The 26,464-nt window shown below is 37.5% G+C and overlaps 1 protein-coding gene across 5 annotated transcripts in view; it reads left to right on the forward strand.

Moving 5' to 3' along the window:
• LOC136876439 (probable ATP-dependent RNA helicase DDX60) overlaps positions 1-26,464 on the forward strand; it is a 131,683-nt gene that overhangs the window by 49,864 nt on the left and 55,355 nt on the right. For all 5 annotated transcript variants that reach the window (XM_067150414.2, XM_068228433.1, XM_068228435.1 and 2 more), the window contains 2 exons: positions 6,054-6,216; positions 8,286-12,328. In XM_067150414.2, coding sequence (XP_067006515.2) covers positions 6,064-6,216; positions 8,286-12,328 — 4,196 coding nt within the window. In that variant the 5' untranslated portion in view covers positions 6,054-6,063. The remainder of the gene's footprint in view (positions 1-6,053; positions 6,217-8,285; positions 12,329-26,464) is intronic.

Genomic DNA, 26,464 nt, shown 5'->3' on the forward strand with positions numbered 1-26,464 from the left:
TCAAAAAAGAAGAGTGGCTAAATCCGAGAAGAGAACAATGTGACAAAGTTTGTGCAAGGGAAGATTGATAGACACAGCTTGAGACACCCAGGACTTGCACAGTCAACATAGCTATGGGATGGGATTCTTTGACAGAATACCTCTTTAAATTATTTTTTGATGTTAGAGACGTACAAGTGTGTCATTAAAAACTTAAATCGATGTAAAAATTAGTGAAAAAAAATGATGTTATCTTTCAAATGCGCAATATCCTTCAAAATATTTATAATGTGTAATATTTATCAAAATATTTTTTATGGATTGAAATATGTAAAACTATGTAACTTTAAACTCCTGGAATAATGGTCCTGTTAGTGTGATTCACTGACATTTTAGCTTTTCTTGTAGCTGCAAATGTGGGAAAAGAATATGTAATTACATATAATCCAGGGTTCAATAATACCACTAAAATAGTTTTGCAGTTAATTTTTACCTGTCTGATATTAGTGTTAATACCCTGAGGGGAATAAATAGAAATTTTAGCATATCCATTTTTAACGTAATATTCCCGTAACCCGTTAGTGGAGAGATCCTCAGTTGGACTATATGTAAATAGGGTAGCATCCTGCTTCATTAATTTACCGAGCTCAGAACATTTTAAGCAAGCCTCAGACGTATGGGAGTAACGGAGTCCCACTCCCGTTTGGCTGGCGAGGGACTCCTTGGAAACAACTTGGCGAATGAAATGGAATTCAATGGGGAGCTATCAATATTAATGGGGCTTATGGAAGAAAGAAAGTAGAACTGGCTGAGTCAGCTAAGAGCATGCATCTGGATGTGCTAGGAGTAAGTGATATTCGGGTAAAGGGAGATAACGAGGAAGAGATAGGAGGTTATAAAGTGTACTTGACGGGCGTTAGAAAAGGAAGGGCAGAATATGGGGTAGGGCTGTTTATCAGGAATACCATTGCATGCAACATAGAGTCTGGTAGGCACGTAAATGAGTGAATGATGTGGGTAAATTTATCAATTGGGGGAATTAGGACGAGAATTGTCTCAGTTTATTCACCATGTGAGGGTGCAGATGAGGATGAAGTTGACAGGTTTTGTGAAGCATTGAGACACATCGTGGTCAGGGTCAACAGCAAGGATAGAATAGTGCTAATGGGCGATTTCAATGCGAGAGTTGGAAATAGAACTGAAGGATACGAAAGGGTGATTGGTAAATGTGGGGAAGATATGGAAGCTAATGGGAATGGGAAGCATTTGCTGGACTTCTGTGCTAGTATGGGTTTAGTAGTTAAGAATACATTCTTCAGGCATAAGGCTATTCACCGCTACGCATGGGAGGCTAGGGGTACCAGATCCATAATAGACTATATTTTAACAGACTTCGAATTCAGGAAATCTGTTAGGAATGTACGAGTTTTCCAATTTTTCTATGATACAGACCACTATCTGATCTGTAGTGAACTAAGTATCTCTAGACCTATGATAGAGAACGTGAAATCTGTCTGCAAACGTATAAGGGTAAAAAATCTCCAGTACGAAATTAGACAGTACATGGATATGATTAGTGAGAAGTTTTGAACAGTAGACAGTAAGCAGGTTCAGGATATAGAAAGAGAATGGCTGTCATACAGGGATGCTGTAGTAGAAACAGCAAAGGAATGCCTAGGAACAACTGAGTGTAAAGATGGGAAAAGGTGAATATCTTGGTGGAATGATGAAGTGAGAGCAGCTTGTAAACGTAAAAAGAAGGCTTATCAGAAATGACTCCAAACAAGGGCCGGGGCAGAAAGGGATTTTTGAGGCGCGCGGCTGTGAGCTTGCATCCGGGAGATAGTAGGTTCGAATCCCACTATCGGCAGCCCTGAAGATGGTTTTCCGTGGTTTCCCATTTTCACACCAGGCAAATGCTGGGGCTGTACCTTAATTAAGGCCACGGCCGCTTCCTTCCAACTCCTAGGCCTTTCCTATCCCATCGTCGCCATAAGACCTATCAGTGTCGGTGCGACGTAAAGCAACTAGAAAAAAAAAAAAAAGAAAGGGATTTGTACGTAGATGAAAGAAACAGAATGAAACAGTTGTTGAATCCAAAAAGAATTTGTGGAAAGATTTTGGTCATAACCTGGAAGCTGCAGGGAAACCTTTCTGGGCAGTAATAAAGAATCTTAGGAAGGGAGGGGGAAAGAGGAAATGAGCAGTGTTTTGAGTAATTTAGGTGAACTCATAGTAGATCACAGGGAATCACTGGAGAGGTGGAGGGAATATTTTGAACATCTTCTCAATGTAAAAGGAAATCTTCCTGGTGGTGTTGCGAACAACCAAGCTCATAGGGAGGAGGAAAATGATGATGGTGAAATTACGCTTGAGGAAGTGGAAAGGATGGTAAATAAACTCCATTGTCATAAAGCGGCAGGAATAGATTAAATTAGACCTGAAATGGTGAAGTGTAGTGGGAAGGCAGGGTTAAAATGGCTCCATAGAGTAGTAAGATTAGCATGGAGTGTTGGTAAGGTACCTTCAGATTGGACAAAAGCAGTACTTGCACCTATCTAAAATCAACGGAACAGGAAGGATTGCAACAACTATCGACGTATCCCATTGATTAGTATACCAGGCAAAGTATTCACTGGCATCTTGGAAGAGAGGGTGCGATCAGTGGTTGAGAGGAAGTTGGATGAAAACCAGTGTGGTTTCAGACCACAGAGAGGCTGTTAGGATCAGATTTTTAGTATGCGCCAGGTAATTGAAAAATGCTACGAGAGGAGTAGGCAGTTGTGTTTGTGTGTCGTAGATCTAGAGAAAGCATATGACAGGGTACTGAGGAAAAAATGTTTGCCATAATGGGGGACTATGGAATTAAAGGTAGATTATTAAAATCAATCAAAGGCATTTATATTGACAATTGGGCTTCAGTGAAAATTGATGGTAGAATGAGATGTTGGTTCAGGGTACTTAAAGGCTGTAATCTTTCACCTTTGCTGTTCGTAATTTACATGGATCATCTGCTGAAAGGTATAAAGTGTCACGGAGGGATACAGTTAGGTGGAAATGTAGTAAGCAGTCTGGCCTATGCTGACGACTTGGTCTTAATGGCAGATTGTGCCGAAAGCCTGCAGTCTAATATTTTGGAACTTGAAAATAGGTGCAATGAGTATGGAATATGCTATTAGTAAACTCCCCACACAGCAACAGGAAGAAATTAGATTTGAAGCCAAAGAAGATTAACCAAACTAATTAACAACCAGAAAAACAAAGCTAACAATAATTCTAGCCAATGCCAACTAATCAACCAATTAAAAAAGAAAATAAAAACTAACAATCTCATAGTTACACAAGCAGACAAAGGACATACTACTGTCATCCTAGACAAGGAAGACTATTGAAAAAAAACACCAACTTTTTCCCAGAAGGAAATTACAGAATAATAAAAAACGGCCCCACCCAAAGAATACAGAAAAATTTGAAACTTTTTCTTAAGGGAACTTCATTTATACTCAGCGAACAAGACTCCAGTAAATTAGTAAGTATGAATCCCAAGCTTCCAACAGCAAGGACACTCCCTAAAATCCATAAAGAAAACACCCCACTGAGATGAATAATTAATTTTAGACCTAGCCCTACCAACAAATTAGCTCAATTCATCCAAAATTTCCTCAAGAAACACTATGTCCTTCAAGCAAAAACTTCCGTAAAAACACGTTAGAATTTTGAAACAACACCAAAACCTCACAATTCAATCTTATCATTCATTAGCATCCTTCGACATCAAGAATATGTACTCGAGTATTCCTTTAGACGAGACCATTTTCATTATACACGGAAACTTGCGACAGCACAGTAAACCAAATAGACTTGAAATAGAAGAATTTATTAGTTGGGTTAAATATACGTTCAATAATAATTTTGTTTTTAACGGGCTAATATATCAACAAAACGGCCTTCCAATGGGATCTCCGGCATCGGGGATCATGGCGGACATTTATTTAGACCATCTGGAGCATACACACATCAGCAAAATGGAGCACATTTTCTTCTGGACTAGATTTGTCGATGACACCTTCACAATTTTAGATGGAAGACATACCAACAGCCTAACCATACTAGATGAGTTAAACAAGTTGAGTCCCCATATACAGTTCACATTGGAAACAGAATCCAACCATTCTCTAAATTTTCTTGACTTAGTCACGTTATATATACACGTTCTTTCTTATGACATATACAGGAAGCCTACACAAACCAACAGTACTATCAAACAACTTTCAGTCCATCCGAATTCCCATTTAAAAAAGCTGCTTTTTATAGCTTGGTCCACAGGACATTCAATGTACCATTATCTCATCCCAACCTAAGAAAAGAAGTGTATACCATCGGGGTAATAGCTTATTCTAATGGGTATAACAGGAGGTTCATTGACCAGATAATATCTAAAATTAAAAATAAACCAAAATCTACTCTTATTAAAGAAAAGTAGCAGGACATTTATTCAGTTTTCACCTTCAACGACGATTCTGTATACCAAATAACAAACTTGTTTAAAAAACACAGGGTAAAAATAGTGTTCAGGACAACCAACAACAATCTATCTCACTTCCACAATCCAGGGACAGTGAATAAATCTGAAAAATTTGGTAAATCAGGTATTTACAGGTTACAGTGGCAGTCTTGTATAGCAAGCTATATCAGACAGACAGGTAGAAGCTTTAACACCAGGTACAACAAACATTAATAATGCAGTCAAGCATAACAGGCATTCTGCCATGGGAATACATATGCACAAATCCAATCACAATTTTTCTGGTATAGACAAGGACTTACAAATTATTGAAATTATGGAAAAGGGACCTCTGCTCAATATTGTAGAAATTTATATATCGTTGGATCAACGAGTCAATTTTAATCACAATCTGAATGAATCCGTCGAGAAAACAAACATGCTTTACGAGGCCATCCACCCCCTCATTCTCAAGTCGTATCTAGGTAGAACAGTGCGACAACGGATCACTTCCCCACTCTCTCACATCCCCTCCACATCACAGCCAATCCAAAGCAAGTCTCCACCCTCCCCCTCTCAAATTCAGCGATAAACTCCACGCAGACGCAGACGAGTTGTACACCTTCTACATTTCTGGCGGCAGGTTAACGAGTGCGAGGAATAAGGGAGCAAGTACTATGAAACCACTTTCCAATAATTAAATATGAACACATACATTAGTACTCCTTTCTTTCTTTCTTCCTTCTTTTTCCTCAGACATCCACCTTTTACGATACTGTGCCATACAACCTAGGCCATACCATCGTTTACTTTTACTTCAACAACAATAACGACAGTTTCAACAACCAAGCAGATGTTACAAAACAACGAAGGATGTTCCTCCAACTCCTCAGCTAATCGTTTTAACTGCAAATTGTATTAACATAGGCACTTTACTAGATCATCAAGTTTGATGCCTGTTTTTACTCTCCATCGACAATTCAACTACAAATATTTGAACATTTTAACATATGTTTTTTATTATCCATAGCAACAAATCAGAACCTCACAGTATTCCTCAACTTCAAGTTTTTATGCATTATCTTAAAGCTCTGTTCAACATCATTCAAACGCACTGCAGTGATCTGTGACCTGGATCATAGGATGTTATTTAAATATTAATGTGTTTTATGCCACTTAACCCATGTCAACTATTGTAAATATATTTAAAGTTAGATTTCATATTAATTGTTGTTAAGATCCTTTGTTTTATTTATTTAATGTGAACTGATGATTACAAGGGAGTCGAAACCGGTATTATAGATTGTGTTGAATGGTGGAACATCCCTCAATTAATTCCTATTATATAAGTTATACGTCAACACGGAAATGAAAATTATAATTTATGATATGTTGGATGATAAGATTTTTAAAATTATCAGTCGTGGAATATATACATCCTTGACTGTACTCCAGAGCTTCTGCCATAAACATCCTTCCACTCCCCACTTCTTACTCATGGCTGCCCCGTTCTAGGCTATTTCTTTCATAGTTGATTTCATAAACTCATGTGTTGTCTTCACTATTACAGATTGTTAATAATGGATATCGAGTCCGAGGGCGATAACAGTGATGTACTGTCTCCGGGCAACTCCTCTTCTGGTGATGAGGATTGCATTGTGGTAGATGGTACTGAAGAAGAAGGAACTGCTGACATCGATAATGTGATTTTGGAATTAGAAGCAGAATTGAAGGTAAAGTAAGATTTTGTTATTGATCGTAGATTCATTTTTTAGTGATATGTTTGTTTTGAAAAACTGCATTATTTAGAAGTTCATGGTTGTTATTGTTTTACTTGGTAGGTTATGTTTGAAAATGGGCAGTTGATGGTAGAAGATTGTATGTTTTGTTTTGGCCAAAATATCCACCTAACCATCTGCTTTGTTAGTCACATGGATTCAATTGTGCAGGCCTGAAAAACACAAGTCAGTGTGTTTTAGCCCGCTTCCCTTCTACTGTACTACATTTTGTATTTCATATTTTTCTTCCCAGCAATGTTACTCCTAATTAAAAACTGCATAAAATATGTACATATATCCACTTAAAGTACAGTATTCATGAAAATTAAATTAGCTTTGTTTCGAGTCTAGCAACACGACACAACTTAAAATTACTGTACAAAATATGGCATACATTTTATGACTGAACATGGCATAAGCTTGGCCAGTGTCACTTCTTCCCGATAGGAACTTATTTCTGTCATTGCAATTTATTTAAGACAATACTGTTTAGTCTATGAACCACAGATCTGTTTGAACCCTGAACATTCAACTTACTGAATTCTCTATCTTTTCAGGAGGTGGGTTCTCACAATACTTATAATCACTGAAAAAACACCTGCACCCTATCAAACTTACCTAATATAATCAGCACTGTATAACCCTGTATGCAATATCTTATCCTATCTCATAAGAAGTAGTACCAGTTTTGGTCACTGTGTGACCGTCTTCAGCTACATATATAAAAAATTACTTAAAAACTAAATAATTAACATACACAAACAATAATGTCATAAAAAATCTAAAACCTTTTGTGAACATTCTTTACAATGTCATCTTTGATATAGTCTGTTGATTTAGATTAAGAAAAATATCCACATGTGCTGTCATTGAAGCTTCTTGGAATATTTGTCCTATAAATTATGCATACACTTTAAAACATCTAAGAAGTTCTGATTGTCTGGATGGGCAAGTAATCTGACAGTTTTTTCGAACATTTTCAGTCACTAAAAAGTGGCACATTCATGATTTAAATTCAAACATTTCTACTATTAAGTCGTCGGTGAATAACCAAATGATGTATTACACTATGTCAATCAAATTTACTTTGAAAAAACTACTGTTAAGGTACATTCTAGATTAATAGCAACTTCTCCAGCATTCTGAAGAAGGATCACTTTCTAGGATCCCATACATACAGATTTTATCACAGACTTGAACATTGACTTGTTGAGTGTTTTAGCTCAACATGAAGGAACATTTTATCTCATCATCATCATTATCATCAGTGTTTTTTATTTCATACATGCCAGTTTTAAACCTTTACACACTTTTTTAGCTGAAGATTTTCCAAATCAGGAATGAAACATGTACTTTTTTAATCATTTACCTAGATTTTATGTTGGAATATGTTTTATGTTTACATAGACTAGCAGTAAAAAGCAAATAAGTATTGAAAGGTGGTATTCTCCCTTCAACCTAACCTCAGTCAAACTTGACAGTACACAAAACTACCATCTGCTGAAAACTTTTTATTACCTGACACTGACCGATTTAATAAATATCTCCTGCTGCTCATTTCTTTGTGCATTTTCAGCAAATGCACACTTAAAATATGGTTCCGACTGCTCAAAAAAGAAAAGAAAAAGTAACACATTAACTGAAGACACCATTTACAAGCTTGACCCTTTTACGTGGTGAAAGGAATTAAGGAAAGTCCCACACTCTCCCTTTTTCCCCAAGCTGTGTGCTTGTTTTGTAAGTGGTAAATGGAAAGGAAAGTGTTGTTCCTCTGGGTTGAAAATAGTGTGGTTTTTTTTACCTTGAGACATCTATGAAACACAGGCAGAACTAATCTCGTAATCTCCTTAAGTACAGACATACCATATGTGCCAAAATGTGCCATTATGTTTAGGATATCCTATAACGCTAGTAACCCTCTATGTATACATTTTCAAAGTTCAGGTTTTGATCATAAGAGAACACTCTGGTTCCTCCTTTCTTGTTTTAATTTTTCTATTTTTGTTTTTTTGTTTTGTTTTTAGGTGGAAGAGAATGTGAAGTTAACTCCAGGAGTACAGTGGAATGAAGGGGAGCTCCTTCTTTACTACCAGAACCTGTTTGAAGTCTTTGCTGTTGTTCGGTATGAAGACATCACAGATCTCATCGTTGATGGGAACGTGTCCCTTGTATGTGGCGACTCACTCCTGCTGAGTTGTATGAGGAATGACTATTGTACACAAAATGGTGGGCAGTTATTACATCTCGTATATTTATGTGAACGCTTGATTCAGTTGCTTCAGAGGAAAAGTGGTGCCTTTGAGTTTGTGTTTTTTGATATTTGGAGGCAAATACTGGTGGATGAGTCTTTGTCTCTCGCTCAGTCTGTGCTCGAAACTCACTTGAAGAAAAATACCAATATCAGAGTCCATCACTTTGCTGCTACATGGGACCCTGCATTTAAGGAGTTCATCAATTTGCGCAAGCCAAGCTTTCTTCTTGTAGATATAGATTTGCCTAGTGTTCTTTCAAATTTTCAGGACAGTGTTAATGTCATAGTAGCTGAAATGTTTGTCTACTGCCAAGTACTGTTTGCCCTCAGTTTAGATCTGCCTTGTGTCAGCCTGGAGAAGGTGGAACTAGATATTTCTGTTATCAGTGCATTTACCGTGGGTAGAAGGTTGTACAAAAGGAAGTGTAGATTTCGAGCGCTAGACTATTTTACCCAGTTAACTGCTGGAAGTAGTGAGAATATGACATTGCCCACACTACCCCTGAATTCTGTAGAATTTGGGGTTGGAGTGGACATCAGGCACGTTGTGACTGTTATGGCAGCATCGTGGTACCTCCTGGAATGTAAAGACACCTACTCAGAAGACTGGATTCGTGTATTCTTGCTTTATTCAGCTATGATAGAAATATTACCTCTTGAGAACAGAGGCTGTCCTGTTCCTAGAGAAACACCATCAGCTTGTCTCCTTGCTTTTATTAGAAAGATCCAATTCTATATGAAATGTGCTCTTGCTCGGTTTGAGAGAAGTGAGTTCACTTACGACAGTGTGTCAGATCTTTGGCATGGAAACTTGTTCATCAACATTCTTCAGCACATGAATTCTGTTCTCAGAAATCCAGATGATCTTGGAATTCGCTCTGCAGAGGTCTACATGAGACTTGCAGAAGGGGTCTACACTGTTTCAGGAAAAACATTTGAGGCATTTCCCATTGTTACAGAGAACCTTAAATGGAACAAGCCCAGTACAGTCAGCAAGGAAGAAGAGGCACACCCTGAAACTCCTCCTCTGGGTATGTCATTGGAAAAGCTTTTACCCACATCATGTCGGCTTAGTTGGGAATTTTGTGGTGACCTATTGAATGAGGTGCGCCAACAAGTTTCAGAATATGATGCTAGAATAGATGCATTTATCACTAAAGAGGCAAGTTACACTGAAGTGCATCATTGGCATTCTCATTTACCACTCACTGATGAACAAGATCGCATCAGAAATACAGTACTACAACCCACGAATGATTATGAAAGGCGGTGGTATGAAAGACACCGCAATAAGTTGGCCAAGTTTATGGATACGTATGGTGCCAGCATAGAAGGAAGACAGAATATTTCTAAAACAATTATCTGCAAGAGTAGAATTAATTCTAAGAAAGTGTCAAAGGAGAAGAAATTGAGTAAAAATGCTTTGAAAATCATACAAGCCAATATAGAAGGGAAGGAAAAAGATGCTAAGAAAGTTGAAGATGAAATGCTTGATAATTTCAAAGACAATTTTAAGAAATGGAAGCAGAAGGGAGAATATGCAGTAGCTTTAGAAAGTGCAAAAATCCTAAGGAAGAAGATAACCAATGAAGAGGGTATTAGGAGAATCTTAATGTACATAGCACAGTGCTGTAACTTGCTCTGGTGCGACGAGTGTCGAATGAAGAAGAAAACGGCAGAAAGAGATCTTACTTACGCAAAGGAATTGTTTCTTGTTGTGGGACAGATCCTTACAAGATCAAAAGAAACTGGGATTCCCCTCTCTGATACTCAAAAGACAGACCTTGGAAAATGGCTTTGGCGCCTAGGCTTTGGAGAAGTAGCTAACCTCTGGAAACTGCCGAGACCCGTAAGAGATGATGCCACTTTTGAAGTGGGTTTGTCTTGGGTGCGATTCCAATTGATACACCTTGGAGCTGATCTAAAGAGGGAGAGTACAGGTAAAAAAGATCCTCGAGTGGACTTTGTTCCTGATCCTTGGCAAAAAGAATTGTTTGATATAATAGACCAGCGCAAGTCTGCCTTGATAGTTGCTCCGACGTCATCGGGAAAGACGTATGCCTGTTATTACTGCATGGAGACTATATTGACTGAAGATGACGAAGGTGTGGTGGTGTATGTTTCGCCTACCAAAGCTCTAGTGAATCAGGTGGCAGCCACTGTTTATTCTCGCTTTAAAGGTAAGCGTATGCCAGAAGGTAAATCTGTTTTCGGTGTGTTCACTCGTGACTATCGCACAGACGATATGAACTGTCAAATCTTAGTTACAGTTCCCCAGTGTCTGGAATTGCTTCTGCTTTCTCCTCGGAGACAAGCTTGGGTCAGAAAGCTAAGGTATGTTATTTTTGATGAAATACATTGCCTTGCTGGACAGGCAGGAGGAATTTCTTGGGAGACATGTATCCTAATGATGAGATGCCCATTCCTTGCATTGTCTGCTACTGTTGGAAATCCTGAACGGTTTCATGCATGGTTGCAAGACGCAGAGAACTTTAAGAGAGAGAGAGATCGACTGGATAAATGTGAGAGATCATCGTACAAAGTTCACTTGGTTGTACACTCTGAACGACACAGCGATCTCAAGAAGTACATTTACACTTCTGAAGGGGATATGATTCACATTCACCCATATGCCTACATAGATGATACAGTTATCAGGGAACACAATGGTATTCCAAATCACATCTCATTAGCCGCAGAAGAGACTCTTCAACTTTATACGGCTATGGAGGAAGCATCTAAGGGAAGCGATGCAGTTCTTCCATACAAACCTGAAACTTACTTCAGCCACAGAAGTTTTTTGACTAGAAATGAAGTTAGGGTGTATGAAAACTGTTTAAGGTCTCTTTTGCAGAATTGGGTTGTTGAAAATATGGAGACATACAGTGCAGTTATTGCCAAGTTGAAATTGCCACTGGAACAGGCAAATATTTATGAAATTGGTTTTTATTTTGTAGCATCAAATTTTTTGAAGTTTATTCAGAAACTAAAAGAAAAACATATGCTTCCAACCATTTTTTTCCGGTATGATAAAGGTGATCTTGATTACCTTTTTGCAAATTTTGTTGCATACTGTTCTTCCTTGGAAACTGATAGTAATGTTTCAAGTAACTCTAGTAAGAGCAATGATATTAATGAAGAAAACAAGAAACAGATTAAATCCTTGTGCAGAACTGCTGGTCGAGCATCGGATGTAATGGAGATCTCATCTCGAGCTGGTGATTTCTCCCTGAGAAGGAGGCAACCATTCAGGGATAACAGATCTTTGGGTTTACTGGAAGACTCTTCAAGTGGTTCAATAAGAAATGTGGGATTTGCAGATAAAAATGATGTGGCATTTGTTGAACGCAGGCTCATCCAGTCAGGATATAAATGGAATGACCAATTTCCCAGTGGCCTGAGAGTTGGTATGGGTAAACATCATGCTGCCATGAATACTAAGGAAAGGAGTGCTGTGGAAATGCTATTTAGGATGAAAGTCCTGAATGGTGTACTTGCCACATCTACACTGGCCCTTGGTATTCACATGCCTTGCAAGACTGTAGTTATTGGTGGTGATAGCTTGTTTCTCAACACTTTGAGTTACCATCAGATGTCTGGAAGAGCTGGGCGCAGAGGATTTGATACAGAGGGTAACGTTGTGTTCTTTGGCATGGGAGAAAGGAAGATCAGAACACTTCTCACTGGCAAGTTGCCAATGATGATTGGCAACTTTCCTTTGACTGTGACTCTCATACTGCGTTTGCTGCTGATGGTAAACGATGTGTCCGAGAAAGGTGTTTCTGAGGAGGATTCCAAGAGGGAAGCTATGTCTAGGTATGTATACCTTCTGTGCTAAATCTTAGCTGTTATCATCATTCCTTAGAAAAAATAAATTGTTCTGTTTCATGAAATGCATGTTTTGTCATCTTCTCTCTGAGTACAACACTGAAACATGTGAATATATAATAAGATAAACACAATGATGGGTTGCCATCACTAGAAAGAGCAATAGGTGAGAAGACAAGTACAAACTTGAAATCACATAAGTACAAGGACAATGTCCGCATCTTTACACACTGTTGTCTTCATATATATGTTGGCTGTGTCCTCATCAATCGCAGTTCTTCTCCATCCAGTCCTTCTCTTCCACTGATGAGCTTGTTTCTGCTTCTCAGCTTCATTAGAAGGGTGGGCTTAAACATTTATGGAGGGGTGATCTTGAGGGATCTTCAGTCTTAATGTGAGAAATTTGGGATAACAAGAAATGTGGAGCGGCATCGGAAAGTGAAACATACAAAAAGTAGTTGTCAAAGAGGTTCAGCATCATCACAAACGTTTTTTAGCCTTCAGAGCATTTTCCTTCATGATATTACCACCTCATTGGAGGTTCATAACTGTCATAAAAGCCGTCAGTGCAGTGTTCACTGAAGCCATATACTGTATTTACGCTAATAATTGCCGCACCCTAATTTTTGGAAGGAAGTGATATTTTTGTCTACAAAGAAGAACTAAGTTTCTTTTGTGGTCTCTAGTGTAATTGTACAAAATTTCAACCCCATGTCAAATCAGTTTTGTATTTATGTCTATATTAACGGCAAGTTATAGGTTAGGTATTCATTTTGTATTGTCAGTATCGCATATTACATTGTAGGAATACTATGTGTATTTGTTGATGTATGGGAATCATTGTTTGGATGGTGTAAGAACTCTGTATTAAACTGGTGGCATTCTAGAAGTGAAAGCAGGAATTCTTGTTAAGCAAGGAAACTAAATATAGAGAGAGTTGTGTAAGATGTTTTTCGTGCCCAAAAAAACAGCGTGTGTCTCTGGACAGTTTCAAGGCGTCAGTGCGCCAGACTTGTCACAATTTAAAACGGTGTGCCACCTGTGATAAATATGGAAGATCGGGATTAGCTAGTACAGAGAATATCATGTGAATATCTATTTTATGGCTGATTTGTTGGAAGAGAGGTATTGTTGGTGTTGAGTTGTGGAAGTATTGAGATCGGGTTGTCCTGCTTGAACTGTGCGTTGTTAAGCCATATTGTATGCCGGTGTCTAACCGTTGGAGATTGGTCTCGTCTATGGATGTCCGGTTGGGACGCACTGCAGGGTTAGAGATCATTATATGATATCTACACTAAATGTTATATACCCTATGAGGTGCTATGCCAATGCACTTGGCGTAATACAACGTGAGTATGATTTCAATATAAAACAATTAACCAAGAACTTGTCACCTAAGTTATTGGAGAGTATGGCCGAGGTATGGTGGCATTTAACATCATCCTCGAACTACAATCAGTCAACCACTACAGATCAGTTTGGTATGGTGTAGCGAGTTATACTGCATAGATTTGTGATCCCATTATTCAGACTAGCCAGATTACATTCAAATTCTAGATAAGGTTTTGTGTATATATGTACCGTGAGTTTGGCGTGTGACAAAGGACAGAGAAAGTCTGAATATAGTGTTGATAGAAATGGTCGTCATACCAGCTAATTTATTAAGCTTGATATTATGACATGTAAATTCTGTGCGGGTTGAGAATAAGAGATACACAGTGTATGTCACATGTTGAAATTTATGTTATGCGATATTGAGGTGGTATGCCATATATTGCATTAATGTGGTCAGATTTTTCATGTTTATTTCCTGCATTGTCGTTTGATATCTGCTGTAAAGGATATTGAGGTTGTTAAATTTGTAAGTATATTTATATATTTCAATGGACAATGTGTCATTTCAAAAGAATATAACCTAGTCAGTACATCCTCAACCTTCAGTTCAACAAATCGTCAGGTTAGGTCAGCAAGTCAGGATATCGTCAGCTTATGACCCTACCCTGAATGATAATTTATTCTCATGCTTATTTTATATTGTGTAACACCAAGTACACAGGCGCCCAATCAGTTTTCTTTTGATGGTTGATAGTTGTGTTCCAGAACAGTAAATTAAGTGTAAATGTATTGAGGAGTCGAGAAAGCTGTAGATGCTACTTGGGTGTTAAAGCAGTTTAGTTTACATAATGAAAATCATAATCATAATAAAGATAATGGATGTATGAGCATTACCCTGTGTAATGCAAGTTTAATGTGGATGTTTTAAGTTTGAGTCCTAGTTAGCTTGTGATCAGGTTGTGGAGTTTCTGTTTAGTTTGTACGAGTACACTGGGGAGTATTTCTGTCTTCATTTTGTATGCTAAGTGTGTGACAGTGTTATCCAGTGTACCCATGGTCGTTTAATAGTGTTTTAGGGCCATATTTATTCTTTAATTTTATGCCCTAAGTGTCTTTCATCTTGCTTACTGCCACAATCGATCCATAGATATTATTATTTATAGGGTACCAAGCTCTATAGCTGCAGATTCACATTTAAGTATTTTATTATTTTCCACCTAGTCGATACAATGATTGCTTAAGGCAATTTAATTGTTAAAAGTGGTACATGTTTCGTATTTTATCAACATCTTCAGCCACATAACACTGTTTAGATGAAAAATATATAAAATTGACAAAGCAATGCTTAAGAGGAAGTGTCCTTAAAATTAACATAAGATTGACAACATTAAAAACAAACAAAAACTCTATAGCTGCAGTCGCTTAAGTGCGGCCAGTATCCGGTAATCAGGAGATAGTAGGTTCGAGCCCTACTGTCGGCAGCCCTGAAGATGGTTTTCCGTGGTTTCCCATTTTCACACCAGGCAAATGCCGGGGCTGTACCTTAATTAAAGCCACGGCTGTTTCCTTCCAATTCCTAGTCTTTCCTATCCCATCGTCACCGTAAGACATGTGTCGGTGCGACGTAAAGCAAATAGCAAAAAAAAAAATATATATATACATTTAGAGGGTAACTCGTTTATATTTGATCATTATCTTTGCCCTAACTGGCACCCATTTTGTTTCAATAGACAATAGAAAGGCGAGAGTATATAAATGGAGATGATTTTTAGCGTTTCCTGCGGAGAATGCAAAAAGGCAGTAACAGAAACTACGCCAGCAGTAGGGTGTGATGGTAGCTGCAAACGATGGTTCCACAAGGAATGTTCAGGGGATTTCACAACACTAAAGAAACCAAGCTGCACGTTACTCTGGCTATGCAAGGAATGTAAGGAGGACTTTCTAATAATGAAAAATGGCAGAGGAATTAAAGGAACTAAGGACTGAAATAAAAAAACATAAAGGGAGAAATTGAAGAAATAGTATTGCAAGAAAGAAGCAAGTATCTGAAATACAGCAGGAAAGGTTGACAGCAGTCGAGAACCCCAGTATTTATGTGATTAGGAACTGGAAAGAGAAACTTGAGAAAGACAGCCCTGCAACCGCCAAAGGTGGAGCAAGGCCGTGCAAGAAATGAACACAACACCATGGCAATTTTGAGGCAGGGAAGTGATAGACAATGACGAGCCAGCGAAAGAGACTCTTGCTCATCAAACTTTATAACACCCACAACAACACCTACAATGGAAAGACAGGATCAGTCTGACTTGAGAAAAATGATGCAGAACCAAGAAGAAAGTCATACTTGGTTCTCTGTCATATCACGTAAAGATATAAGGAAAACTCAACAATCTAATGATATAATAGGAAATAAAGATGACACCAGCAACAATAACCTAAGAGCAGCCGTGCGTAGGGCCTGGCTATACGTTGGGCATTTACACAATGAAACAACTATTAGAGGACATGAGGATCTATATGAAAGACAACGGCATTGCAGACATAGAATGCGATCCAATAAATCAAAGGTGGCATAAAAGGCTTTCCTTATTGTTATTGGAATTCCATTTTGTGAGGTTGAAAGAGTAAATGTCCCAGGTTTCTGGCCCACAGGACTGCTAGTAAGGAGTTTTCTTCATCGACGACACGAAGAGGGCACCAGGTTACAAACACCAGGATTCTGCAGCGAATCAACCACAGGAGCAAATACTACTATGGAATATAGAAGGGATGAAGAATGCAATCGCTATACAGCCCAATAACTACTTTCAAAAGTTTGACATTGCTGTATTAACAGAAACAATGCTGATAAATGGAGATGTCTTACATGCGCTTCCAGGACTCTACAGTGTACACTCACTTGCCACTCCAGCATTAGGTAGGCTGTCAGGAGGGGTCTCAATACTCCTCAAACCAACAGTGGGGAAGATCGGAGAAATAAGAAAAGAATACAACATAGTAACGGTGAAAACGGAAAGCCTGGCTATTATTGGAATGTACATAAAACCAGACACCTCTATAGGGGATGGGTTGGAATCAGTCGTGAAGGCAATAATAGAGGTAGAAACCGAAAGAAATGTAATATTACTAACACACTCCCATCTATTGAAAGGAGAACCCTTCCCCTTTCCTGTGTGTACTTGCAGCGATCCTTATAGAGTGCGTGGACCTGGTCAATCTGCACCGTAGGCTAACATTCCCGAGTACCATCTCCCTCATCCTGCGAGATGACGAGCAGTCAGCAGACCTCGTCATCCATTTTATGAGGGATAGTGGTCTTTTTTACTGCATATAATAATGTCCTTTGTCTTGGTGTATTTGTGTTAACTGTGCTTTTATCCCTTTGACTCTATTTTAGTTTGTGTTTGCGTATTTGAATGTGTTATTTTAACTTCTGACATGAATCAATCAATCACTACTGATCTGCATTTAGGGTAGTTGCCCAGGTGGCAGATTCCCTATCTGTTGTTTTCCTAGCCTTTTCTTAAATGATTGCAAAGAAATTGGAAATTTATTGAACATCTCCCTTGGTAAGTTATTCCAATCCTTAACTCCCCTTCCTATAAACGAATATTTGCCCCAATTTGTCCTCTTGAATTCCAACTTTATCTTCATATTGTGATCTTTCCTACTTTTAAAGACACCATCCAAATTTATTCGTCTACTTATGTCCTCCCACGCCATCTCTCCACTGACAGCTCGGAACATACCACTTACAAGTAACAACTCTCATTATTGTTCCGTATTGAAGATGACGTTAGGCATAGATATCAAGGATAATTTAATAAAAAACCACCTATTCAATACTTTCCACGTTTAATGTGGTTATTATCTACATGATTTTATGTAGACTTATTTGGTCAGGTACATGTTTCACCCATTATTTTGGGCATCTTCAGCCTGTAAACAACCTTTAGGTCAAGGTTTGGGACCTTTTTAACCAACATAAACATACCTATATATACAATATATACAACATATACATTATATACAAAATATACAAACATAAGTTAATACAGTTAAGTAACTTAACTGTTAAGTCCTTAGTCCTACCTGTTCGATTATGTTTATTTCATATCCTCCATACAAAACCAGGTCTATTGCGCATGTACCTGACCAAATAAGTCTACATAAAATCATGTAGATAATAACCACATTAAACGTGGAAAGTATTGAATAGGTGGTTTTTTATTAATGGGTAACTTAACTGTATTAACTTATGTTTGTATATTTTGTATATAATGTATATGTTGTATATAGTGTATATATAGGTATGTTTATATTGGTTAAAAAGGTCCCAAACCTTGACCTAAAGGTTGTTTACAGGCTGAAGATGCCCAAAATAATGGGTGAAACATGTACCTGACCAAATAAGTCTACATAAAATCATGTAGATAATAACCACATTAAACGTGGAAAGTATTGAATAGGTGGTTTTTTATTAAATTATCCTTGATATCTATGCCTAACATACCACTTACACGTAATATTATTTCAATCACATACCACTTAGTTGAGCAGCTCGTCTCCTTTCTCCCAAGTCTTCCCAGCCCAAATTTTGCAACATTTTTGTAACGCTACTCTTTTGTCGGAAATAGCCCAGAACAAATCGCGCTGCTTTTCTTTGGATTTTTTCCAGTTCCTGAATCAAATAATCCTGGTAAGGGTCCCATACACTGGAACCATACTCTAGTTGGGGTCTCACCAGAGACAAGTATGCTCTCTCCTTTACATCCTTACTACAACTCCTAAATACTCTCATAACCATGTGCAGAGATCTGTACCCTTTATTTACAATCATATTTATGTGATTACCCCAATGAAGATCTTTCCTTATATTAATACCTAGGTATTTACAATGATCCCCAAAGGTAACTTTCACCCCATCAACGCAGTAATTAAAACTGAGAGGACTTTTCCTATTTGTGAAACTCACAACCTGACTTTTATCCCCAGTTTATCATACCATTGCCTACTGTCCATCTCTCAACATTATTGAGGTCATTTTGCAGTTGCTCACAATCTTGTAACTTTACTCTGTACAGAATAACTTCATCTGCGAAAAGCTTTATCTCTGATTCCACTTCTTTACACATATCATTGATATATATATAAGAAAACATAAAGGTCCAATAATACTGCCTTGAGGAATTCCCCTCTTAATTTTTACAGGGACAGATAAAACTGCACCTACTCTAATTCTCTGAGTTCTATTTTCTAGAAACAGAACCACCCATTCAGTCACTCTTTTGTCAAGTCCAATTGCACTCATTTTTGCCAGTAGTCTTCCATGATCTACCCTATCAAATGCCTTAGATAAGTCATCGCAATACAGTCCAATTGACCTCCTGAATCCAGGATATCTGCTATATCTTGCTGGAATCCTACAAGTTGGGCTTCAGTGGAATAACCTTTCCTAAACCCAAACTGCCTTCTATCAAACCAGTTATTAATTTTGCAAACATGTCTAATATAATCAGAAAGAATGCTTTCCCAAAGCTTACATACAATGCATGTCAAACTGACTGGCCTGTAATTTTCAGCTTTATGTTTATCACCCTTCCCTTTATATATAGGGGCTACTATAGCATCTCTCCATTCATTTGGCAAAGTTCCTCCATGCAAACAATAATCAAACAAGTACTTCAGATATGGTACTATATCCCAACCCATCGTCTTTAGTATATCCCCCGAAACTTTATCAATTACAGCTGCTTTTCTAGTTTTCAACTTTTGTATCTTACTGTGAATGTCATTGCTGTCATAGGTAAATTTTAATACTTCTTCAGTACTAGTCACCTCCTCTATCTGGAAATTGTTACAAGTGAAATATGTAATGCGAGTGGAATGTATTTTTTTTTTTTTTGAAGTCTTTGTTTGTAAAATGCAATATGATGTTTTATTTTTATTGACCTAACCTGTACTGTATAATGTTGTAACATAGGCATTTGTAAATAGTAGAATTCTGTCTATAGTTCCTGGAAAGATCTAGAGAGTTACATAACTTTTGTACAGGGTGTGTTACTTTGTTGGTATGTGTTCTAGAAAGTGTGTTCTGTCTATTCTGGAAAAATACGACTTTCGCGATCATGCGTATTCTAGAATGTTAGTCAAAGTTCTCGATCGAAAGTAAGGTTGTGATTGGTGAGTCTAGGTGGCGATAGGGAACACGTGCACGCTGATTGGTTGCCTCCAAGGCCAGTAATTCCTATATATAGTGAGCGAGGCAGTGTTCGAATGAATTCGGTATCCTGATATCTGTCGGTCTTGGTCTACCCGTCTGCGAGCAGCCTATCTGGTTGACGTCCCCCGGTTTTCGGGATGGCACTCTCCTCGGGTAAGCACTCTTGAATTCCGTTCCTGCTAAAATTTCCGTAATGTTCCGATTTGCTTTTCATACAGGAGTCTGCCCTAACCTCGCCTAGATTCACCAAATTAGCTACTTATGACGCCTTAGTTTTTGAGCTAGACTTACCTGTTCGTTTCCGAGGCATTCCCGTTTTGTTTCACTAAAATATGTATATTGTAGGTTAATAGTATTTTCCTTGGGGTTTGCCTCTGATAGTTCTGTATCACTTTAGGTACACTAGATTTTGGATAACCTGTAAATTGCATTGTACTACTGCATTGGTAACTAGATGTACAGTTCATTTGTAATTTGAATTTACACTGCTACGAATAACCTATGTATATCACTGAACTTATAGCTCATAACTTGGAATGTATATGTAGAATTATCTTGTAAATAATATTTTAAAAACTAAGGATCACGGTGATTCATTTCGGAATCCGCTATCTAAGCCATGTCCATGCCTTTGGTAGGTTCCCAGCCCTTCCATCTTCCCGTTTTGTCGTTCACTAGTTGGCCCTACTGATAGTTACGTACTTGTTTTGTTGGAGATCCGCGTAAAGGCTAGTTACTGTTTTTCCAAGTGTGTAGTGTTTTCTTATATTGTGTATTGTACTCTTACCTTCCCCTTTTAACTGTGTTTGTGCCTTGTTTGGTGTTACCACTGTAGTAGAGGTAACAGAAATTATCCTTATAACCAACAATCTTTACATACTGCTGACTGAATACTTCTGCCTTTTGAAGATCCTCGCATACACACTCCCCTTGTTCATTAATTATTCCTGGAATGTCCTTCTTTGAACCTGTTTCTGCCTTAAAGTACCTAAAGGTGACATGTATATACTTCCAGGCAATGCCTTATTCCATTATCACCTCTATATACTTTTATTAGAAAATAAGGAATTGTGAATTAGATCCACTGATTGTTTAAATCTCATAATCAGTTTTCATCACCATTTATTTTAAACTCTAGTCAGTGGATACATTTTAATATTTTAATTATCATCTCATGTCGTCCATTTCATACCATTAGGGGCCAAGGACTTTAGATGTTAGGCCCCTTTAAACAACAAGCATCATCATCATCATCTTTTAAACTTTAGTCAGTGGATACATTTTAAAATTTTAATTATCATGTTGTTTTGTTCCATCTCGTACCATTAGGGGCTGATGATCTTAGATGTTAGACCCCTTTAAACAACAATCGTCGTCGTCATCATCATCATCATCATCATCATGAAAATTAATATTTGCAGGAGATTTTAACGTGAGGATAGATCAACCAGATCAGGAAAAAGAAATCATACTGGATATTATGAATAAGGAAGGATTCACTCCTATAAACAAACCACAGCTCGTAACTTATATAGCATCAAGCTGATCTAGCGCAATAGACCTGGTTTTGTATGGAGGATATGAAATAAACATAATCGAACAGGTAGGACTAAGGACGTCAGCAGCTGCTACAATAAGGAAGCATGTACCGTTGACAACAATCATATGGAGGGAGCCGGCTAGGAACAGGAAGACAGAAATCCCACACAGGTACACCAGAAAATTAGATGTAGAGAAATTAAAATAAAATTACAACAAGGTCGAAGAGGCAAAACAGCACATTGGAGAGGGAAAATTAAATGAAGCCGCAAACATTGCTACAAGCCTGCTGCAATCAGCCTGCGTGGAACATAAGGAGAGATATGCACAGTTATGGTTCAATAACAAAAGCTACAGAGCAAGAAAGGTAGTTTTGGAGGCTCTATGCATAGCCAAAAACATCCAATAAAAAGGAAAGTCTGCCACAATATGCGCAGAGGAGAAGACGATATAAAATTGTACTGGAAATGAAGAGAAAGGAGTATCTAGAAAAAGAGGCAAAAAAGCAAGTACAAGAGGCCTTAACAAATCCTTACCTGGCATTAAAAAAGAAAACTGCAATTACATCTTGCAAATTTTCTATCAAAGCATGGGAGACGCATTTAATTGAAATTTTAAATCAAATTAACTCAGACGAGGCATACAGTATTGAGCCCAAAAGAGATGAGTTCATTGACACAGTAATTACTAAAGAGGAAATAATGTGGGTAATACAACAAACCAAGATTAAAAAATGGCAGGACCGGATGGAATTTTTCTGGAACACCTGAAAGAATCTGCAGATATCCTGATAGACCTATGGGTGTCCCTCTGCAACGAATGTTTTCAAACAGGAGAAATACCAGAAAAATGGAGGATAGCAACCATGAAAATTCTTTACAAAGGAAAAGGTTCGTTCGGCAACCCAGATTCCTACTGAGGAATTGTGCTGGAGGATGTCCTTTTTAAGGTATTCACATGTATCATTAACGAAAGGTGTAATATACTAATTGATCCTTATCCACCAGACTCCTAGGAAACAGAGGAGCACAATACATGCCGTGAAACTTCCAATGCAGGGCAGGATATAGAAGAAGTATTACGACTTCCCAAGGAAAAGTACTATGAGTATTCGTAGATTACAGAAAAGCCTTTGACCTAGTGAACATAAGAAAGCTAATGGAAAAATTGGGAGACATTATACGGGAAAGCCACCCACTCACCTTGATAATACAAAACATCATGAAATACAATTACATTGAAATTGGTAACAACGATATAAGATCAAGGAAAATAAGGCAAACCAATGGTGTCGTGCAGGATGATTTTACCAAAATGTTCAGTTTATTATTAACGCATAAACACACAAACAGCATAATTTACTGGAATTATCCAAGGTCAGTGAAGTGGAGGAATCTTCTGAGCTTTCAAATCGAAAACGAGATATGACTGAAACAAATATAGGAGTATCTAGTATCTGGATTTTTTGCTAAATAAGATCTCAGTACAGTTTTCTGTACTAGGCTCATTAACATACACAATGCAAAAACTACATACATTTCCTCGAGAATAACCGGTACACATTCATTTCCCCTTGATCGGAGTGGAAGTAACATACCATGTGTTCGCATGCGACGTTGAGCATAAATATCAGCCTATTCTACTATCATCTTTACGAACTCGACAGTAGAAAACTGAAAATTTTCACAGAGGATATAAGCAGTTCGTTGCAGCATTCTGAGACCCATAATTTGCCGTAAATTTTTCCCTTTGCCCTCTATAATTATCCATGTCTTCTCACACAAACTTGCCATCAATAACAATAACATTATGGCCGATATTTTCCCGTGTATCAAAAGCAACATCAATGTCATGATCACTACTTTCACTCCCAAATTCTATATCATCGTTTTTGCTTAATGAGACTAAACTTTCCGTATCATCATTCGGTAAAACATTGTTAATTTTCGAATTGACGATGACAAAACGTTCAGCTGCCATGATGTCAACAACAGAACTTGTTGGTTTTTCAGACGTGATATATCGTATGTAATTGATAAAAACTCGATAGATGTATGTATCAAATGAAAGATCAATGCTTCGTCTGCAGATATATATTACTACATTTGTAATAGTTCAAGAAATTTTCGCTAGAAGCTGCTACGCACGTGCAGTGCACGTCACTCCGCGACAGAGCGTTGGAGAGTCTGCGTGCAGTGTACGGCACTCCACATTGAGTGGTTAATATAATAACGGCAGATGTCAAATTAATTATAAACGATAATTCAAAGGCTACTTTGATCATGTATGCAGGTGACATGATGATTGGATCATCAGTCAAAGAAGTGCAAACAGCAATAGCTGAACTAGAGAAGTGGTCTGAGGTGAATCATCGTAATATAAATAAGGAGAAAACTGAGTAAATGGTGTTCAGAAAAGGAGGGAAACAAGCAGCAAAATACAATATCATGTTAGAAGGTGTACCGCTTCAAGTTGTTAAGAAGTACAAGTACTTGACAGGAAGTTCCTTCAGGATACATATTCAGGAAAAATCTACAACGGCCATCAGAGACACTTTTAAAATAAGAAATATAACTCAGCTGTCAACTGATACGGCAATGACACTCTTTCACAGTGCAATAGAGCCATTAGTCACCTATGGTATTGAAATAATTTGGGAAAAGCTGTCATGTAGTGACTTAACGGAAATTGAAAAGGTGAAGGCGTATTTCAAGAAGAGAGTTTTGAGTGTGAGCAGGTTATCCCCTTCAAGGCTAGTTTATGTTCTTATGAGGGAAACCTTCTTCATAGAAGACATACAATTAAAATACTCTTTGCCAGCTACTAGATCAAGCCGGAAGCTTCAACGACTGAGAGAGGTGAAGAGAGAAGAGATAGAAGAGGAGTTCTACAGCACAAGCGCTATATGTGACAGAAACTGGACTAAAGGTCAACAGGTTGTGAGTTTCACAAATAGGAAAAGTCCTCTGAGTTTTAATTACTGCGTTGACGGGCTGAAAGTTCTTTTTGGGGATCATTGTAAGTATCTAGGTGTTAATATAAGGAAAGATCTTCATTGGGGTAAACACATAAATGAGATTGTAAATAAAGGATACAGATCTCTGCACATGGTTATAAGGGTGTTTAGGGGTTGTAGTAAGGATGTAAAGGAGAGGGCTTATAAGTCTCTGGTAAGACCCCAACTAGAGTATGGTTCCAGTGTATGGGACCCGCACCAGGATTACTTGATTCAAGAACTGGAAAAAATGCAGAGAAAAGCAGCTTGATTTGTTCTGGGTGATTTCCGACAAATGAGTAGTGTTACAAAAATGTTGCAACGTTTGGGCTAGGAAGAACTGGGAGAAAGGAGACGAGCTGCTCGACTGAGTGGTATGCTATACTAACAATTTGTTGGTTATTTTGATCCACCTTTTCAATACAAATTACAGTTTGTGTTGCTAAGTTGTAATGTTACAACACTAATTTACTGGGACATGTTTCGCTTTTATTCACAAGCATCATCAGCCTATACAATTGCCTCAAGGTTTGTCATATTTGGGTTGTTGTTACAAATTTCATTACATTGAATGTAAATCTAATTTCAGTGATAACAATATTTAAAACAAGAATAATATACACATTAAAAATTATGACAATATGATTTGCAATGTTAAAATGGATTAACTCTTAATTCTAAAACATATTGACGTCCAAAACACAGTTTTTACAATTTGAAAATTTGGCTAAAAATTGTTTGCAAGGTTAAAATAAAATTGATTCAACTATAATTTGGCATTAAAATTTGAGTCATAAATATAAATATTGGATGTCAATATATAGGAGCCATAGTTTCTGAAGTTTCTGAACTCCTCAATTAAAAACTCAATTGAATTTTGCGAAAGATTAAAAAACTTCAACTTACAACCCCACCATAGAATGAGCTCGTTTGACATTCCCAATATGTATTCAAATATCCCCATTAAAGAAACGATCGAAATTATTAACTCAAACCTTTCCAAATATAGCAACTTAAGTAAGCTAGAAGTAGATGAATTTATTACACTACTTAAATTCGTACTAAATAATAACTATTTCACCTTTAACAATAAAATTTACCACCAATTAAGTTTAGCCATGGGTGACCCCAGCTCGGGAATATTAGCGGATATTTATATGGATAACATAGAACATAGCATTATAAAACTAAAAATAGAAGGAATCTGTCTTTGGCTGAGATTTGTTGACGATACATTTGTAATAACAGACAACCGAAAAAATAATAGCGAAAAAATCCTTGAATTTTTAAACAACATCGATAGATACGTAAAATTTAACAAAGAAGGCGAAAAAAACAACTCATCGAATTATCTAGATGTTACTGTAACACGCTTAAAATCCAAATTTGATTATCAGATATACAGAAAACCAACACACACGCCAATAACAATAAGAAATGACTCGCTCCACCCCAAATCCCACAAACAAACAACCTTTTTCAGTATGGTCTACAGAGCCTACAAAATAGCCTAATCACCCGCGAATTTTACAAAAGAAATAAATTTTATAAAAGAACTAGCACTAGCCAATGGATATAAAGCAGACATAGTAAATCAAATCATCAACAAAGTAAAGCTCAAAAGAGCCACAAATCTCACACCGGAAAAGACTAAAAAATCCAAATACGCAACCTTCACTTACACCAGTTCAAAGATTCACCAAATAGCAAACCCACTCAAAAAACGAGATATGCAAATAGCCTTTAAAACATATAACACTAACAAAAACTTATTTTTTAACCATAACACAGTAAATGCCTACAATAACAAATTTCAAGGCTCCGGAATATACAGACTAACATGTGCACAGTGTAAATCTTCATATGTTGGCCAAACTGGATGCAGTTTCCTAACCAGATACATGGAACACTTTAATGCCTTAAAACACAATAAATACTCCGCAATGAGTAATCATATGAAAGAAACCGGTCATCATTACACCTCAATAGACAAAGACCTTACAATAATCAAAAGAATCGAAAAGGGGAAGCT

The sequence above is a fragment of the Anabrus simplex genome, chromosome 6 (assembly GCF_040414725.1).
Source record: "Anabrus simplex isolate iqAnaSimp1 chromosome 6, ASM4041472v1, whole genome shotgun sequence".
Classification (NCBI taxonomy): domain Eukaryota; kingdom Metazoa; phylum Arthropoda; class Insecta; order Orthoptera; family Tettigoniidae; genus Anabrus; species Anabrus simplex.